Below are 19,809 nucleotides of genomic sequence, written 5' to 3'. Positions count from 1 at the left end.
ATGTTGAATGTTGAGCTATTTATTGCCTACGCTGATTTGACTCAGTGGGAGACGTCGTTGTGACGTCTGAGTGTGTGTTTGTGTTTATGCTGCTTTCTGTTTGTGTATTTTTGTCCCAAATCATTCATTTCAAGCATAGAAGACATAGACATTTCCCTAGCTGAACGTGATCTTGGTCTCCTTTGTGTGTGTGTGTGTGTGTGTGTGTGTGTGTGTGTGTGTGTGTGTGTGTGTGTGTGTGTGTGTGTGTGTCCTGGCTCTCCACTGATCTTGGCCATGTTAATGTCATTATAGCTGGTGTACAGACGAGAGGCCTGGCCAGTTAGTGGCATTGTTGAGTATCACCTTACGCTTACGTTGCTTCCAGCTGGCCTGTGGCTGCCAAAGCTCACTGAAATAGCCACTGTGTATGACCATGTGGGCGTGTTCATGTATGCATGTGTCTGTGTGTGTGTGTGTGTGTGTGTGTGTGTGTGTGTGTGTGTGTGTGTGTGTGTGTGTGTGTGTGTGTGTGTGTGTGTGTGTCTGACTGTGTGCACTTTTTAAAAAATCTAAACAGTTACAAAACACTCCCTAAGCCCACTTAAAGGAAAACACCATGTCTTTGAGAGATTGGCACATTACTTAAGTTACATGTTTTAGTTGAAATCCCCTAAATGAACCATGTGTCCCTGATAGATTGTTCTCTCAGGGTCTATCTTTAGAGTATAAAATGAGAACATGTAGCAGCTTTAGATTTAACGAGGATGTTGTCTCACACAGATGACATTCTTGCAGAGGAGATTGCTGAGGTTAATCAAATGCTATAGAAAAAAAGCCACAGAGGGCTTTTCCTGTTTCCACAGGAGGTGAACGTGGTAGGCGATGCCAGACTGAGTGCAGGTAAATCTGCAGGCCACATAAGAATGTACACAAATAGATTGTATTGCAATGAGATCTGTTTTCTTACTTTGGATTATGCTGGTTATGCACACAATCATTTAGCAGCCTAATTGCAAGCATTGAATGATGGGTAATTCTAGCGTTTGTCTTCTGGATGTGTAAAAACCAGTGGATCCCTCTGCAGTCATGCCAAAAGTGAGCTTGGAGATTAATCAGTTTGTATTAAATTTAATAATAATGAAACTCATTTCAACTCATAATTAATTTAATTAAGCAATGAATCCCTTCAAAATTAGAATAGACAACAAAACAACACATAACCACACTGACTAAAATAAGTGAAGGCTGAATCCAGAGCTTATGCACCTACTCTACTTACAAAACAAATTGCCATCAAAAGTCAGTGAGCAAAAGTTATTTTTGTCCTAACTACACAAACACCAAAACAGTGTTTATGAATCATACATTTTATATTTGTTTAATAAATTGTTAACATTTTCTAAAATTGCAAGTTCTGCTACAAGTTATTTTTCACTACAGTGTTTATTTAATTCACTCCTTTAACTAAAATACATCCCTCTTAGTCCATTCCTCTTTCATCTGAACTTTTGAATACTTTCAGAAAGTAATTATTTTTTAACTTTTTTTTGACACTTTTTAAATTGACCAGGTCTCTAAATGTATAGCATAATAGCTTTTATCTGTGTCCTGTTAAATAAAGTCAGTCAACATGCTTGCAGTCTTTGTGTCTGGAAGGAAGTGAAGAGGGAATAAACGGTTGTATAGAAGTTTATATTGGCTCCGTTGATGAGTTTGGTCTTTGGAGGAAACGAGCCTATGAAACCGGCAGCTCAGACAGTTCCAAGTCTTGATTAAAGGTCGACATAATGTTGCAGTATTTGAAGCCTGAATGATATACATTATAATAATGTATACTACAAAGCTGAGTCTGGCACCTGCAAATAGACTGTTGAGTGTCTACTTCTTTGGGGTTGGAGCCTCAAGGGGTGGAGGTCTGGTGGTGGGGTGTAAAAGGGCTATGAATAGGAGGAATGGTGAAAAGGAGGAGGAGGGGAGGAGGGAAAAAAACAGAACAGAGCTGACTGACAGCTCTATCGACACACAGCAAGTCTGGAGAAGGAGAGAAGGAATGAAAGATGAAGAAAATAGGAGGAGAGAGAGGGAACGCTGGGAGGGGGGCTGAGAAGGTTGCCAAACTTGATTGGTCCGGGAGGAGACAGTAAACGGTTGCGGGTCAGCTGGAGGCAGGCCGTGCTGGCGGTAGGCGAGTTGTAACTGTGGTAATGAGCTCAATACGGTGTGGATTGAAAAAAAAAAAAGAAAAGCAATGTTTAGAGTGTTACCTTAGCAACGCTGGAGAGATGCAAACGCCAAGAAGAGGAGAGACCAGGCGGAACAAAAAGAGTCGGGTGTCTCTTAAATTTAGAAATATACATTCAGCAATAATATTGGGCTCAAGACCCAGTAAAGCAATAGTGTGTTAAAAATACTGTACCAGTGCTTTGGTCTGTCTTTTGTGCAGATTAAATGTTTTAAAGTGAATGTCGAGCTCCTCATTCCTACAGTCTCAGTGTAATTTAACTTGATATTTTTAATTAGTCGTCAGTCTAAATTTTCCACTTGCTTTAATTTATCTTTGCACCTGCACATGTCCTTCATCATGTTTGATTAATTTAGTCTTTGGTTAGTCAGCTTGTCTGCTTCTGACAACTTTTTTTTGCTCCAATTCAAACCTGTGTTAAATAGTAATGTAATATCAAACATGTGATGGATGTGTTTAATTGTATCAAAGCCATTCAGGTGCTACAATGATACCTCTGACGAGTTCAGTTCACTGTAATTACCTGAGCATCAACTATTTTAACCATGTGGTCCGTATGTTATGAAGAATTTAGGGGATGCCATAGACAGAAGAATTTCACATGTGAAAAATAAAACAGTGCACAAAATACAAATGAAGTCACATAAAAGAAAAAGTTTTTTAAAAAAAAGTTTATAACACCGCTCCAAAAGGCAACCGTCCAGTATCAAACCAGCGAGCGCACAAGCCAAACCTATTTCAATCTTGACTAAACAAAGCAATGCTCCTTATTGCATTTGCCACAAGAACTTTCAAGTAGACCAAAAGTGGACCAACCGCAGGGAATATTTGCAAATTTTAACCCAGGTCTGCTGTTAATCTTCACTTTGGATCAGTCTACCTCTATTGATGCTGTCCTAGTCCATTTTCCAAAACCTTGACTCCACTCTGAATTAGTTTTCCATCGGTCTCCGCCCTTCTACTAGAAACATTTGTGCATGTCTGACTACTGAGGAGGTTTAGCGATGAAATCAGAACAACAAAATGATTCCATGTCAGCTTTCAGCAACAAAGCGGCACCATTTGACTCTCAAGCATCACCGTGAGCATTGATCGTTTTCCGCAGGGTATTGTTTAGTTCTCAGTGGGTCCGAGGCCTTATTCTTGTTTCTGGACCGGTTTTCCATTCTACTCCTCCTCTTTTTTCTTTCTATCCCTCTCTGTCTTTCCGTCTTTCTCTCTTTTCTTTAGTCCTTTGTTAGGCGGTTGCTTCCTGCGGTGAGCATGGCACTGCCCAGGCACATGTTCTGTGGTGGGCCTGATTACAGCCCTGCCGTAGTGCTGACATTGGCCCGCGCCGACTCCTCATCTACACACACACACACGCGCACACACACACACACACACACACACGCGCACATATGCACACATACACGCTGGCCCCTAAGTTCCACCAACTCTGCCAGCGGCTACCGCGGCATGACTTCACCCGGCAACCATTTCTTGCGTCAAACAAAATGCCTCTGTCACCAGAAAAAGGAGGAGAGGGAGGGAGGGGTAGAGGGGGGCAGAGGAGAAGAGAGAAGAGGAGAGGAGTAGTGTGGATATGCGGTAGCTGTACGGAGGGTTCGATGTTTTCCACCGCAGTTTGGGAGCGTGGTGGGGTAATTTTAGCTGAAAGGCCCCAAGGCAGGCTGCTTGTAGAAGTTATTTGTCTCAGAAGTGGAGTGGCAGGAAAGAAAGCAGAATAAGAGAGTACATGATTGGCGGTTGGGAAAGACGCTGGTGATTAGCATGACCTGGAAGGGGCTCTGACTTGTCTATTAGCTTATCACATAACCAACTTCATGACTTCTTCTCCTCAGATTAAAAAACAAAAAAACCAAAACAAAACACAGTGAAGCTGCCCAGTGTTGCCCAATGTTGTGTTTGACTCTCTTCCATCCCAGCAATTTGTTTTATTGTCATTACCATCAAACTCATCCGTAGTTACCCAATTTAAATCATGCCAGAACATACACAGGAACTTGATCCAGACGTTAGATAATACGATCTGAACAGGAACTGAGAATTTATTTCTTGACAGCTCATTCCACATTTCTCAAGCTTCAGCAATGCTCCAGTTGTACTAAAATGTGCGGCTTGCTTTGAATAACTTTTCATACCTCCTCTTACATTGCAGGAGCGGCTGCACTATGAGACGCTGAGCCAGCACCTGGGGAAGCTCGGGGAGGATGCTGGGAAGATGGTCCATCGAGTAATTGACCTGACGAGACCAGAAGATCTGGATGGTAAGCTGCTGTGTTCTGTCTTTATCTCCCCTGTACCCTCCTCCTCCCTTTACTGTCAGTAGGCTCTGGGATTGCTAGATTTAGGGAGTTTCACTTACTTTTAGTATCGTGCATTCATCATTTTGGTAGCTTAAAGCCAAAAAGATGCAAAAAACCGGAAGGAAAATGGAGGACTACGGGGAAAATAAATGAGGGAGTTTCAGGAGTTTTGAAAGGCAGAGTCTCAGGTAGAAGCAGTCACATCCTGTTCAGACTAAATTGATACCAGTGACCCATAACTCCAGGGGCCCCTCCTAGAAGAGGCGCCACTTCTGGGGGCCTCATATATCAGAACTCCACGGTGAAGAAAAAAGAATCTGCCTGAAAGCCTGAACATGCAGGTATTCAGCAAATACAAATATTTATTGTGCTCCCTGGGAAGCAATAGTGAAGGACTGCCTCAACAACTAAACAGTGTTCAATGTCAACATTTTACGCTCTTGAAAGATTTTTACACTGTTATTATTCCCACAAGTACAGTACATGACAAGAGGCTGAATCCTCCTCCCTTGTCCACAATTAGTGTTTGTGACACAAGATTCCACCCAGTACAAGTATGCAAACAAAAGCTGTAGAGGACGGGCAGCAAGCTTCTTGTGGTTAACAGTCAACCAAGTATTGGATGTATAAGTACTCCTAAAATCTTAATGAATAATAATAGAACATAATTTCGTCTATTACGCATTATTTTAATATATTTCAAATACTATAACCACAATCTTCATTGGGTAGTTTAAGGACTGACTTGGTGTGTGAAGTCTTTCTCTCCCAACCCACCTGTTTCCCATAAAGCCCCACTGTTTACAGGCGATGAGGGGTTGAGGAGTGCTTATCACGGTTTAGTTTAGAATGAGAGGAGTAAACACAGGAGCATAGGCAATGAGATAGTATCAGGCGGAAGCAGACTGACTACAGTGTGTACAGTTTGTGTATGAGCATGTTCAGGGCATCCTAGCCAGACCCCCTACGGACTTTTGTTTTACTTTTGTTATACATCCTCTCCCGAAGGAGGCAAAAGGGGCCCAGGAGGGTATGGAAACAAACAGGAAGGGCTCATCGTTACTGCTACTAAATTCCTGCAATGAAAGTATGAAAGGTGTACGCATGAAAGATGAATGTGTTTTGTGATGCACATGTACAGTAAGGAATGTTATTCCTTTGTGTCACACAGGCAACAATATAACCGAGGCACGAGTGTTCAGGGAGGCGCGGGGCAGAAACAACAACGAGCCGCACATCAAGAGGCCCATGAACGCCTTCATGGTGTGGGCCAAAGACGAGAGGAGGAAGATACTGCAGACCTTCCCTGACATGCACAATTCCAACATCAGCAAGATCCTAGGTGAGATTATACAGATTTATTTTTGACAGGAACTTTACCTGAACTCCTACAAATTCCAGGCGTGACTTTTCCCCTTAATTTTTCCCTTCTTTTATCTGAATACCTTGAACAGTACTGCTATGCTTTGGAGAGTTTTCCTTATTTTCTTATCTCCTTGTGAAAATATTTAATTATTATGTAGTCAGAGTGACTTGACAAACAAATATATTTGTTTGTGTTTATCATTTAAAGATGGGAGGAAATTAGATGACAAAGAACCATAAAACAAAACTCTAGATTAAAATAGAATTTAAAAAATGCCAATTTGTAGCTTGACATTTTGATAAATATGCTTATTTGCTTTCTTGCTGAGAGTTAGATGCAAAGAGCAATACCGAATACGTGTTGCTGATTAGCTTAGCTTAGCACAAGGACTGGAAACAGGCTGCCTGGAGATGTAAGACGTTAATTAGTTGGCTTAAGAGGTGTTGATGGGAGGATTTCGTTAGTAAAGGACAGAGCATGGTTCTCTATTCCCCTCTGTTTCAAGTCTATGTACTGAGCCAAGCTAGTTATATATTTAAGGGACATGAATTATGACAGTGGCATTGATCTTCTCATCTAATGTTCACCATTTTCTGTGTACTTTCTGGAGGCATTTTCTGGAGTGCGATTTTCTGTCGCAATCAGTTGTTGCATGAACCTAACAACTATTGGATGCATTGGGATGAAAATGTGAAAATCACTTTTAATCGGTCTTCTTAAGAAATTTGGGTATGTTTTTATGAAAAGCGGTAAGACCCCAAAACGTCGAGTGGCCTTTAGGTTACTCCGCCTCTATATGCTACAGTTCACAGGGTTTCTTACCAACAGGCTGCGGACTATAAGAAGGACTAGTGTGTTTTTCAACCTGGAACACTTCGCACACAGAGCTCTACTGTGTCAGCCTGACTAGTGTGATGGATGCATTCAGTTAAAAAGTAGCCGTGTTGATGCTAACCACCTCAACACAGATAGCCATTCACACGGCGCTGAGCTTAACGGTTATTCGTGAAACGTTCTAAAGACTTCCACTGTCCAGCACAGGGCTCCAGAGAGCTCGAGGGTCGGTGAATGTAAATGCTCCGCCGAAGCAACGTGAACAAATTGCTTTTTCTTGGTGAATCTGTGTTCTTGACTTGGAGCTTTGAACAGAGTCTGATAAAAGAGGCATATTGTGTTCGCCACTTGTAGGATGTATCTTTTTGGTTTCAGAATGAACAAAAACACAATTTCAATTGAAGTGAGATATTTAAACTCCTTAATGAATCATCACGGTAAAATGATTGGTTTAAAAGTCATGTTTACAGTCAGATGTGAACGGTAAGATCTTGTGGGCAGGAAACATTAAGAAAATGTATCATGCCTTTGAGTCAAACAAAAAACCTAACTCAGAGTGCACAATTGTGTATGTGTATGTTTCTGCATGTGTACAATGCGCGTCTCTCCAACATAATAACACAGCTGGACTTTTGGGAGTGGGTGGCAGGTTTAAAAAAAGACTCCTCACTGTTTCCTGTGTCACAAAAGTACAAGACTGGTTTGTGATAAACCTTGATAAACAGAGGAGCTAGGCGGAGTGTGTATAATCAGTTGTCGAAGTGCTTTGCAGATGTGCTGCATTCCTGTGATAATGGCCCTGTCCACTTGTTCAGAAGGTCCTCTTACCGGGGAAAATAAGAAGTACACAATATATCATTCTTACTAAGCCAAGAGGGAGCAGAGTGTAATCCACTCCTGATTTTAAACAGCCTCCTTGGTTAAAAATGTGATGGTGTCTGTTCACATGACAACTTCCACCCTTAAGAAACCACCGGGAATGCTAGAGTCTTTTTCATATATATATATATATATATATATATATATATATATATATATATATATATATATATATATAAATATATATATCAGGGTAAGGTCTATGACTTTATTGTATGACTGAATTAATGTGCAGCTGTAGCAGAAGCCTTGTCAGATCAGTGATTCAGTGCTCATTACGTCAAATTTATCACAAACAGTATCAGTTATTTCAGCTTAGTCGCTCCCTAAAATTCCTAATTTTTGTCACTCCCTAAAATCTCTAATGTTGATAGCTATCTGATTTTATTGTGTTTTTAATATGCATATAACATATTTAAGGATTAAGCCAAACATGTTTTAGGACTAACATAAAGACAAAACTAAAATCTCCCCCATCTGCTCCAGGCTCACGTTGGAAAGCCATGACCAACCAGGAGAAGCAGCCGTACTATGAGGAGCAGGCCCGCTTAAGCAAAATCCATTTGGAGAAGTATCCCAACTACAAGTACAAGCCGCGGCCCAAGAGAACCTGCATCATCGACGGCAAGAAGCTGCGCATTGGGGAGTACAAGCAGATGATGCGGTCACGGCGTCAGGAGATGAGGCAGTTCTTTGTGGGGTGAGTATCTGTGCCAGGAGAGATGTTGCACCTCAGTGATACAATTAGCCTTCTTTATTTGGTTATTTTTAAAGCTGTGTAAAGCTACTTTGCATGTCAGCCGCTTTAAATAGCAGCGTGAAGTAAATGCCATAAAAATCAATATAGATGGGAGTGGAGATAAAATCAACAGATTCAGCAATTGTTTCTGTCTCCAACATGTACTCAATTCTCTTCTAGAGATATGTTCGTACTTTTGAAGTTTAAAGAAGAATTGTTGAACATACAAGTTGCATGTGTAAAATATAATAAATCCACAGTGTCTCAAAGCCTACATTGTTACATAAATGCCACGTAAGTATACATTTTGTACATAAAGTATTTGTAGCCCAGGCCCTGGATCATATGAGGGCTCAGGATGCTTGAACAGTTGCACTCATGACCTGTGCTGTTGTCTCTGAAAATATATCATCATCAAATGTATTTTCTTATTGTTTCATAACATACTTGTGGATATTTCACAATACAATTGTGCTGTTTTCTTTTGGTCTAATGTGAGGTCTTTTTTTTTCTTTTATGTGTCTCAGTATGAATATAAAAACATCCATAACTATATCCATTTGTTAGAGGTTTGTGGAGGGACCATCAGGGTTTATGAACCTTTTATACAAGGTTTCTTCTTGGAATCTGTTGAACTTCTATCTGCAAAAGCCTTTAAACATTCGCTGAAAAGCATTATATTTTTGGCTAGACCGCAGCAGCAGGGCCAGTCTTATAAACGTGACTGTCTGTCACTGACTGACAGACTGACTGAGTGAATGACTGGGTGATGAAATTACACCATTGGTCAGCTGAAGTATCCCAGAATTCATTTTGCACCAACTGGGAGCAATGGTGGAGATTAAGTTGTTTTAATTTGCACTGTATGTTAGTCACAGCTCCAGCTGCAGAATGATGGTACTGCATCCTCCAGTCCTCGGATGTTTGTACACCCGAGTCGAACTTGCTTAAGTAGTCTAAACTAGTAAAGGCCCTATGTCAAATTGGCTTTAGTCAAAGTCAGCCGCACTTCCTGGGGGCTTGGTTGCCACGTGTCACCACTTCTGTATCCATTGTTTCAATTTAAAAGCCCTCCAGCGTTTCTTAAACATTCAGCAATATACTAAGTTTTCACCTAGTCTTGTTTAGAGTGAAGTCAGTGCAGCGAAGGGAAAAGCAGTGGCATTGTCATAATAAGAACCAGCCATGGATGTGTTTAAAGCCATCACAGTGGCCTGTGTTTGAGATGGATTTACCAGAGGCCACGGCTTTGAATAGGAGCGACTTTTAATAGCTTGTCATTTATTAAATTAGGACAATGCTGGGCGCTTGCGGGCAGTGAAATTGGACACAGACAGACATAGTGGAATATGAAATGTAAGCAGATGTTTGAGAGGGAATGAGAGCGAGTCAGACGTCACAGGCTGAATGCCACATTTACTGTGTGTGGTCAAGCGAATGCAGAAAGAAGCCTATGATTCTCCAGGCCTGGACTTTCAATCATAGCTAAATCAAATAACTACTGGGAGCCAGTCAATACAACCAGTTTCTGGCACATTCCGTCTAACGAAACCAGTGTTGTTTTAAAGTGTTTAATGTGAAAATGAGTCTGTCAGAGTGTATGGCGGTAATTGTTTCAGTAGACAGAGGAGAGAAAACTGTTAGGTGAGAAAAGTGACAGCAATTTTCCTGCTTTATGTGGCTCATTTGAGGAGCCAGAGGGCCTCTTTGAGTGATGTACGTTTACCCTCATTCCATCTATATCTTAACAGGTTATTTAGCTGACTCTGCTGTGAGCTGGCAGGGGGAAAGCTGTGTGTTAGGACTTGCCCGACCAGATGAGAAGCGTTGCTGTTTAACTTAAGTGGTCTCAGAATTAATGTTTTGTTCAAAGCAGTTTGTTCAAAGGAGGTTATAATGAATACGTATCTGATCAAACACCAATCTGTCCACTCTGAACCAGTAGCTGATACGTTCTCTGTTGCTGTCATCAAAATATTTCTTCATTAAAAAAACAAAAACAGTATGTTACTATTTTAAATTTCTGTATTCATTTCAATACTTTTAATAATCCATTTATTTATATTCATCCCATGTTATGTCATGTATGGCACAGTGGTTTATTGTTTACAGATCCATTCAACTCCTTCCTTTCTTTCCCTGTTTCGTAGGCCTCAGCCGCCAATTCCTATTGGCAACAGCGCAGGTGGCGTAGGAGTCTACCCGGGCGCTATAACCATGGCAACAACAGCCACGCCGTCCCCACACATGACCTCAGACTGCTCCAGCAACTCAGCTAGCCCTGAGCCAGCCATCCCCGTCATTCAGAGCACGTATGGGATGAAGACTGAGCCTGTCGGCTTGGGAGGCAGCAATGGCGGTGGGGTCAGTGCCTTGGATATGCCCAGCGACCCCACTAACGGAGACGACGACATGGACATGTACGAGGATTTTGAGGACGAGCCCAAGTCAGACTATAGCAGCGACCACGAGACACGGGAGGCCGTCAGTGCCAACTGAGGGCTCTCAGGGTGTCAGTTGTAAAAAATTGAAAAATAAGAAACCTCCCGTTATACTCAGAGACACTTTTTAAGAACACAGTTTATTACAGAGACCTTCAGGCATACTTTCTGGACATGCTGCGTGATGCACTGAGCATGCCCAGACAGGATTCAAACTCAGTGGACATACTCAGAGAGAGTTTTTGAACAGTATGTTGACGGACGTCCATTTGAAGAAGAGGGCTGATGGGAAAATGTGACCCAGGAACGCAACCTGAACAGACATTTACAGAGGACATCCAGCTGACAATGAACTTAAGTTTCCGACACTTTGACAATCTTAACAGGAGCGAATAAGAGATAGAGGAGAGAGAGAGAGAATGAGAGAATGGGACAAAGAACAAATGAGCGACGAACACATTGCTGTGTGGTTTGTAAAGAGCATGCATGGATTTTGAAGCATCAGGAATTGGTCTTCAACAGCTATTTGGTCTTAAATGTTTAAGGAGTGATCTAGTTTTTATCATGTATTTACTTTTTTGTGTTTTTGTCTTTTTTTGTTTTTGTTCTATAGACTTTTTCTGACAGGTCACTGCCTGTACAAACTCTGGACTGTCAGAACTTGAAATTTGAGAAGTTTTAATATAAATCCTAGCTCTTGTAATCTTATAGTCTTACTTTCGTTTCTTACGAGTACAGTGCATCTACATCTTTTTTTTCTGACAAACTGCTTACATTACATTACTGTTAGATTTTTTTTTTTAAATATCCCAGCTCAGGTATGATGTGCCAGCTTGTGAATGTGTTTTTTTTGTTTTGTTTGTTTTCATACAAAAAAAGAGTGGTAGGACTTTTCAGACTGTCAATGAAATAAAGGGAGGTATATCCCTTATATCACAATATTATTATTATTATTATTATTATTATTATTATTATTATTATTATTATTACAAATTGTTCAAATGTGCCAAACCTACATTCACATTCACTTGGGATGTTGTAGTCTTAACTTCCAATGCTGCAAAAAGTCTTATACAATCAGCTTTTTCTATCTGATGAGATGAGTTCCTACTCGCTGTCTGCAGACTCCCCACCTGCCTCAATCACAGGTAGAGCTCAGAGAGGATGTGTATCCATTACACTTGCTCACTCACACACACACACACACACATACACACACACTTTGTGTCGCTCTCTGGAAGCCCCTCCGGCGCTGAGACGTAGTTACTAGAGCTGCATCGAAGGCGGCTGTTCTTCAATTCCACTACACTGGTGCTTTCATGAACCACATTGCCCATAGTTCCTTAAGGCCAAACACTCTGAAGTCTCCACATACTGTGCAGTAACACCAACATTTAGCATTTAAGTTGAAGGTAAAATAGACAATTTTTGGCTTAATATCTACTCAGACACTTTAAGAATTCACAAGTCTTAAAAGTGTATCTCATGCTCTGTTCATTTAACATCACAGGAAAGGGGATGGAGAAGCCCCAGGATGACCCTACTGTAGGATAAGAGTTTCTAATATTCTGGATCCCTTCACTGTATTTTACATTGTGTTTTGAATCGGTACAAAAATGTACAAATGTTACTATTTTTATTAGCTTGTTGATATTTTTAAATGTCTTCTCAGCATCACTTGGGAAAGAGACACCAAACATGTGTTTCAAAAAGACTTTATATAGTTGCAAAAAAAATGGGTTTAATAGGTCTGTTATTTCAAAAAGGGTACCTTTTTCTACGTTGCGTGTATATTTTGAAGACGAGTAAATTATTGATAGAAGAATGGAGGGAGAAAAAAAGACGCATCATTCTCAATCAGTTTCTAAGTCAACCACCCCAGTCAGAGCACACAAGTTTTTCCACAGTCTGAAGCGAGATGTTCCTCTTTCATTTCGATGCAGGCCAGTGGCCGGCATCACGCTGGGTGTACACGCTTTTTTCTCTGTTTTACTCAAATGTACGATTTTTTTCTGTGTCTCTTTTCACCACACTCTCTGCAATTTGAACATGTTTCCATTTTCAAACACCTGTGACTTCAGGTGGTTTCTGGGTGCTCTGTTTCACTATTTCACATGTCTTTTTACTTCATTTTTCACAACATATCGGGCAGTTTGTACTTGGAAAAGCTTCACAAGCTGGGACTGAACATTGGTTTTCGCTTGCATCACAGGAAAAAAGAGCTGCTGCTCGCCTCATACATAGACATTTCTGTTAGTGTCATACACATCCTAAGCACTGGATATAAATTCTATGTTTCTTTTTGTTTTTTTTAGTATTGACTAATGTGAAGTTGTTGTTTGATTTTCAACATGATAAATTAGGACAGTCAAAAGTCACATGTTTGGACTCTGGAGGAAGCCTCGCACTTGCAAGGCACAAGTAAATTGCCATTTCTTTAGAAACATTTCATTTATTTAAACAAATTTTGTTGCCGCAGCTCTAGTGCCGCCTAAAGGGGTCACATCACCTTTGATCTCTTTAAAAAGGTAACCTCATGATCTTGTCAGTTGTGACCCGCAGAAGCAAAACACACGTTTCCTGGTCACACACACTTTTGTGATGAGTATTGTATTTGAAATTCAATTGTGCGTTTTAACATTTCATTGTATTTATTAGCCAGCTTTGGCTCTAAAAAGTGTCAGTACAACTTGGTGAGAAAGACAATCAAAAAAATAATAAATAAATAAAAAGTAAAGACTTGAGATTTTCCTTACCAATCTGTCACTCCATCATTGCTTTTCAACTGAGTTTTTCTTGTGAAAAGGTAAGACTTTGGGAAAGTCAAGCACTCGGACCCATTGTGTTCTGCATGTGAAAGCACTGTGTACAAGTTACAGGTAATGCTGCATGAATTTTTGTTTCCATTACTCTGAATAGTGTTCCTACTTTCCAGAGATCTAATAATTTCCAACACAAGGCTTTCTGTTTCCAAAGTTGAGCTATTCCACTTGGTCTTTATATTTTGGTGGCCCATTACAGTAAATGTGGCCTATTGTTCCATTGTGTGTGTGTGTGTGTGTGCGTGCGTGTGTGTGTGTGTGAGGTAACGCCACACATTTCTGACTGTGCTGTGGTGTATACGCCACGGCGCCGGTGCTCACTGCAGCCAATCCCAGCATTTCAGAGAGGGAAACAGAGAGCTCAGCCATATGCAGCCACATCATAAATCTAATTGTAATTCCCAAATCAACTGTAGCGTCACCCTGCGAGGGGCGCCTCAAAGTTTGTCACACACTCCTTTGTGTGTGTGTGTGCCGTGCTATTGCTTTCAGTTGGGAGGGGTGTTTGAAATCATACTTGTGCTGTTGCCACGCTAATCTCGTTAAATAAGTCATCATAATTTACATTTCCTTTTCCCTTTCTGCAGGATGAACATTTAGCTGTTTGCAAGTTGACAGATTGTTTATGTGTGTGCTCGGCAGCACGAGTGTATGTTAAGCTTTCAGCACCTTAACAAAGGATGGTGTAGTTCATTACAGTACATGGTTTCATTGCTAGATATATATACTTACATATACGAGCTGCATTTATCCCAGAGGGAAGCTGATGTAATGCCCAGGTTTCCCTTTACTTTGCATGTTTTGTGGGTTGTTAAAGCTGGCTGAATGGTAAGACATTAGCACTGAGTAAGATAACAAAAATCTAATGGACCCATGTCAAATGTTTCAATAATTCTCAGAATGCGTGTGCATGAAGAATGAGAGCTGGGTGGGGCTTGCCACAACTGTAAAATGTGTCTTTAAAAAAAACAAAAAAACAATTTGAAACTGTAACTTTCTCTTAAATGGTAATTTATACGAAGCACTCATGAATTAAGTTTGAGTAAAAATAAAACAAAAAACATTTAAGATATATAATTATTCAAATGAATCACTTTAAGCACTATATGATTATACAAAACTTTGCAGATTACCATCTAATTGATATTTGTATATTTATTACATGGATATGAAGTCATGAAGTGGACAGCTGCTGGGCCCTTTACCTCATCAACGGCCATGCCCGCTCAAAGGGGGCATTAAGTGACGTGATCAATCCGCTTAACAAGGGAGGCTTCAACCACAGGTGGTTTTCCCCGTGCGTGTTCGTTTTTCTGTCTCCATCACCAGCAGCCAGGACTGTTCTCGTTTGAGGCGACTACACAAGGTAGCCAGAGGACCACCAAGTTTCTCTGCTGCATCTAATAAGCTTTGAGGAGACTATCTTTCATTTCGTTTTTCATTGAGAGAATATATCTTTCATTTTCCTGTCATGACTTCAGTGTGCAAGCAGCACCAGCCTCAGGTAGTCAGCCGGGTTACTGTGAGGCAACAATGGTGCTGCAGCTGCTAAATATTATGGGAGTAAAGTAAAATTGCTGTAGTTTAAAACAATTTTCATATATTGTGCTGTATGAAAAGACCTAAAATGAGCACTGTAAGTGGACCACTACAGTATATGCTAATTACATTATTTAAGCAGCATTTGTATAGGAATGATTCTGTCATGAACTGTTTGATCCATATAACATATTGGTCACTGTAACAGGCTAGTTTCCACTGTATTACTGCCCCAGCTTTCATCTTTTACACATTGAATTTGCATTAACACTTTTTTGTAAAATGGGTCAGTTGCATTGATTATTATCTAGGAAATAGTTCAGCTTTTTAAGAAAGCTACAGTTACTGAATACACCTAATCATCCCAGACAAATGAGCTAAAAGGAAAATAAAGAGTTGGATATTTGGCAATGGAGTCTAACAGCTTAACCAGTTACTGTATTAATTGTTGTTTTCAAGTATGGGAGGAATTGACATAGCAATAAACTGAGCAGTGATTAAACAGGCTTTGAATGTACCTTTCTTTTTTCGTGGGTTTCGTGTTTGGATGATGAGGTATAATGACACACTTTCTTCATGAAAGCCTGGTCTTGGATGGGCCCTCTAGGCAAATTCACTTTTTGATTTTTAAAACCCATCTTGAAGAGTAGAAAGAACAAAATCCTTTCTTTCTTTTTTTTCTCCTCACCAATCAGGCCTTCAGATCAAGAGAATTATAAATTGTTATTACAAAGGAGGAGCCCCCTTCAGACGTGTTGGAGAGGCTTTTTCAATGAGGCATCAAAGCCACCCTGTTTATGATCATGGAGGCTCCACTACTCATTAAAACACACAGGATGGCCACGGTGCTGCACCACGCTACCGTCCTCTTTGAGCTAAGAGTTTCATGATGCTTAATCATTCAAATTCTTTTGATTCAAAAGGGGAATAATTGACCCTCGCACTTCCGTTGAGCTGATCATGTTTCACGATGAGCACAGTTTGTCTGATTTTACAGATAAGAAATTGTGCATTTGTTTGAAGAGTGAGGTTTTTTGAGATATTCAGAATACACATAACTTGTTTTTTTACTGACTGAATTTGAACATGAGGCACGTTAAATCACGGACCTGCTTTATGAAATCAACACCTAATTCATTGAAAGGATCCGATCAACTGGGGTTAGACACACTATAATTTATCTCTATATATATTGCAATGATTTGTTTCAGATTGTAGCGTCTCTCTTATCTCATCCTGAATGGAAAAAGCCCTTCTTGCATAGTGATTTAACACAAGATTCACAATAATCCTGTGATATGCACGAAGTGATGCAGATTTAGAATACAGACAAAGAGAACTGTTGCACTGTGGATATTTAGCTACTGGGAGCCCAAGTTGCTCAAAAACCTAATCAGAATAAATAACACCAGCACCTAACAATGAGGAGGAGTAAAGAAAAAAGAAAAAAAGCTATGCAGGCTTTCAGGTAATCGCAAATGGTGGTACAAATTTACGCAATAAAAGAATATACAGGATGTGTTTTAATAGGATTTTCACTTACTCCGTGAAACAAATAAAAAATAATAATTATCTTACTATGCTTGTACTAATAAAATTATCTAATTTTAGAAGACTATGTTGTGCATTAGTGCAGTGTGAGACCTTGCCTTGAATGTATTGTTGAACAGCTTTCATCATATGAAAATTGATAACAACTGTAAATTTAGAGGGGGGGGGGGGGGTTGTATTAGAATTCCAAAGGTCAGTGGCCTTCAACGATAACTAAAACTCTAAATGCAATACTTGAATAAAAGAAAATCATACAAAAAAGAAAAAAGAAATTCCTTTGAAAGGAGTCGCTTTAGCTGTGTCTGTATTTCAATGTCTCTGAAACATTGCATAAAGGCCTATACTTCTTTTTTAATGCAATTAGAGGTGAAAGAAAAAAATCTACATCACTTTTTCATGAAAACGGGCAATGGACAGAAGACCAATTTTCTCCTTTTTGAGGCAAAGTCCTTGGGTCTTTTTAAGTGCATTAGTCCGCTAATTAAATATTATATGTTTAATGAAAAATGCCACTTTGAAAGCAGTTGGATTGTTTGACTCAAAGACATGGCGGTAGCCTTGATGAGCGGAACTGTGTGTGACCATGAGGAGGTAAAAAACGGCATTGTTGCCAGAACTCCCCTCATTTGACCTGCCATAATCCTTTCAACTGAATTAACAATCGCATTCCCTTTTGTACTTCCCTCACAGATAAAGACACTAGACACAGTTATGTACTGTAGAGGGGGGAGTCATTGACGTTTCCGAGCATGTTGCATTTTGCACAGTCTGATGTTTGTTTCATCGACTACACACAAACTTATCGTCCACTGTTCAAAACAGCATGAAGCACTACAGTCTGGCAGCGTGTTTACAAGACAAACTGAACGGCCTTGTGTTAGATTAGGCAGCTTTATTAATACCCAACAAGGAAATTCATTTGTCACCAAATCAACTTACACAGAAAACAAACAAGATAGAAATTACATTCATAGTACTAAATAACAACAGTAAAAGCCATTTGAGACATGATTAACAGCTAAAAGGTGCAATGGAGAGATGAGAGCGTACAATATTAAATCAAATTGTGCTTTACTGACAAAGTTTACCCTTCGAATTTATCTCAACTGCATGAGAGTAGCAGGCAAATATGAAATATTTTTAAATAGTATAATTTTAATATATATATGTTCTTTTCTTCCTTTTCAGCATTGTATCTCTCATTGAATCGTTTTGGCAATGTTGAATGGAAAATGGACTGTCTTACAACCACTTTTACATGTCACATTCACCCTTTCACATACACATTCACGTGCCAACCTGCTCATCGGGGGAAGCGAACATTCATACACCCAAGGACACATCGACACGCGGATCTGCCGATTCCACTCCACCTTCTCTTGTAAGAACTACACAATTCAACACTTTATGATTTGTATCCAATGCAAACATTCAGTGTGTGGTGTGGCTTAAATACAGGAAAGCAGCTTTTGTATCCCATCACAGATTTTCTATTAACATTCACTCTTTTGAGCCCAGTTGCATTTTATTTGGCAAAACTTAACTGTAGTTTAATTGGCGTCAGCAAACTTTCCCTAAACCTCAGCATACTGTAGTTTTCATGTGGAAATATTGTTAAATGAAAGAATTTGCAGAATTTGCAGAATCTTCCAATACTGTAGTTATTGTCTGGTGATGGACTTGACCATCTATAAATGGGCAAACTTCTTCTGCTGATGAAGATCAAGTGAAATGATGAAAAGCTCCTGAACAGCTCCACAAGCTTGGACCATGTGGTGAGATTGTTGTGTCTGCCACTTTTTCAAAAGGTCAAAAATGAGCTCTGAAGTTCAACTTTACTCTCAAAATTATTGATTTGTTTTTCCTTACCGTAGCCAGTCTTGGCAGCTAACGCATGATTAAGGCCCGTATGATTATGTTTAGACGACTCAAAGTGTTTGGTTAAGGTTTTGGAAAGATTGCAGTAATGGCAAACACATCATACGCCTGGGCAACTGAAACACTTGGTTAAAACTTTGGTTCGTGGTCTTGGTTGAACATTGAAAAACTCAGCGCTGATTTTGAAGGATTAGACAGTCGAACTAATGAGCTTTGTACTCTCTGCCATTCACCACGCTCTCCTCCCCAACATTTTTTTTTTTTTGCTGCACTATGATTTCACTTCATATTGCTGTGGAACAAAACGTCCCCAGTGAATACAACCCAGGTGGTATTACATCTCCTTAAAATTGTAAAAGGTCATGCAAATCAGTTTTATGTAAACACAATTCATGAGAAGCAAGGTTATGTTGCCAGCTTCAAGTGTTATTATATTACTCACCTGTATCCTCACCTCTGTAGTTTTATTTCTCAACCTTCTGTCACTCTGATCCCTCACACAGCTCACTCATGATTTCCTTGCTGTCCTTTCCTGGGGTGCCAATTAAAACGTCAGCTGTTCACATCACCTGTTCATCTCTAACCAATAGCACAGTGACACGCCTTCATTGTCAGCCTATCATCATGAATTGTCCTTTTAAATATGTTTCCTCCTCCGATGCTTTCTTGGTGATGTTTTGTGCGATCCATCACCGCCCAGTCTTTACAGATTCATCAGTGCATCACTTCATCAACCTTATCAGCTTGATCAGTCTCATCAGAAGTCATCAGCCACCACAACCACCAATCTCAGGACTAAAGTCCCTCTGGATTCAAAATCTCCCTGTAGAGTCTAAGCACCAAAGACTTTTGACAATACCTAATCATTAATATAATCTGGTTAATAAACAAACTTTTTTTTGCTTCATTCACTTCATCACTGAAATAATAGATGAAACATACAAATTGATTCAAGGTTGGAGTAGCCACATGAGAAAGGACTGTGGCACCTATTATCACTGTGAGTCCCCTTCAAATAGGAATACCAAAAAAAACCTTATTAAGATCTTGCACCCTTGGATCATCCAATAAAAAATGTGCTTTTATGTGTGTAATCTCTTATTTACTCTTCTCATATCTGCATCTCATTGTAATGTTATCTATTTAGTCTTGACTCCTTTCACTTTTATGTAGGATTGAAACATAAAAATGTGAAACACACATTTCAAAGTACATTTTAAAGGTTTT

The 19,809-nt window shown here is 39.9% G+C and overlaps 1 protein-coding gene across 1 annotated transcript in view; it reads left to right on the top strand.

Moving 5' to 3' along the window:
* The window catches only part of LOC133981956 (transcription factor SOX-6-like), a 110,476-nt gene extending 96,947 nt beyond the window's left edge, over positions 1-13,529 (top strand). The window contains exons 12-15 of the mRNA XM_062420838.1: positions 4,386-4,494; positions 5,705-5,875; positions 8,099-8,312; positions 10,502-13,529. Coding sequence (XP_062276822.1) covers positions 4,386-4,494; positions 5,705-5,875; positions 8,099-8,312; positions 10,502-10,850 — 843 coding nt within the window. The 3' untranslated portion in view covers positions 10,851-13,529. The remainder of the gene's footprint in view (positions 1-4,385; positions 4,495-5,704; positions 5,876-8,098; positions 8,313-10,501) is intronic.
* Positions 13,530-19,809: the final 6,280 nt, after the last annotated feature.

Source organism: Scomber scombrus, chromosome 6 (assembly GCF_963691925.1).
Source record: "Scomber scombrus chromosome 6, fScoSco1.1, whole genome shotgun sequence".
NCBI classification, from domain to species: domain Eukaryota; kingdom Metazoa; phylum Chordata; class Actinopteri; order Scombriformes; family Scombridae; genus Scomber; species Scomber scombrus.
Note: the sequence above shows the minus strand (reverse complement) of the source record. Positions and strands in the feature narration are given on the sequence as shown.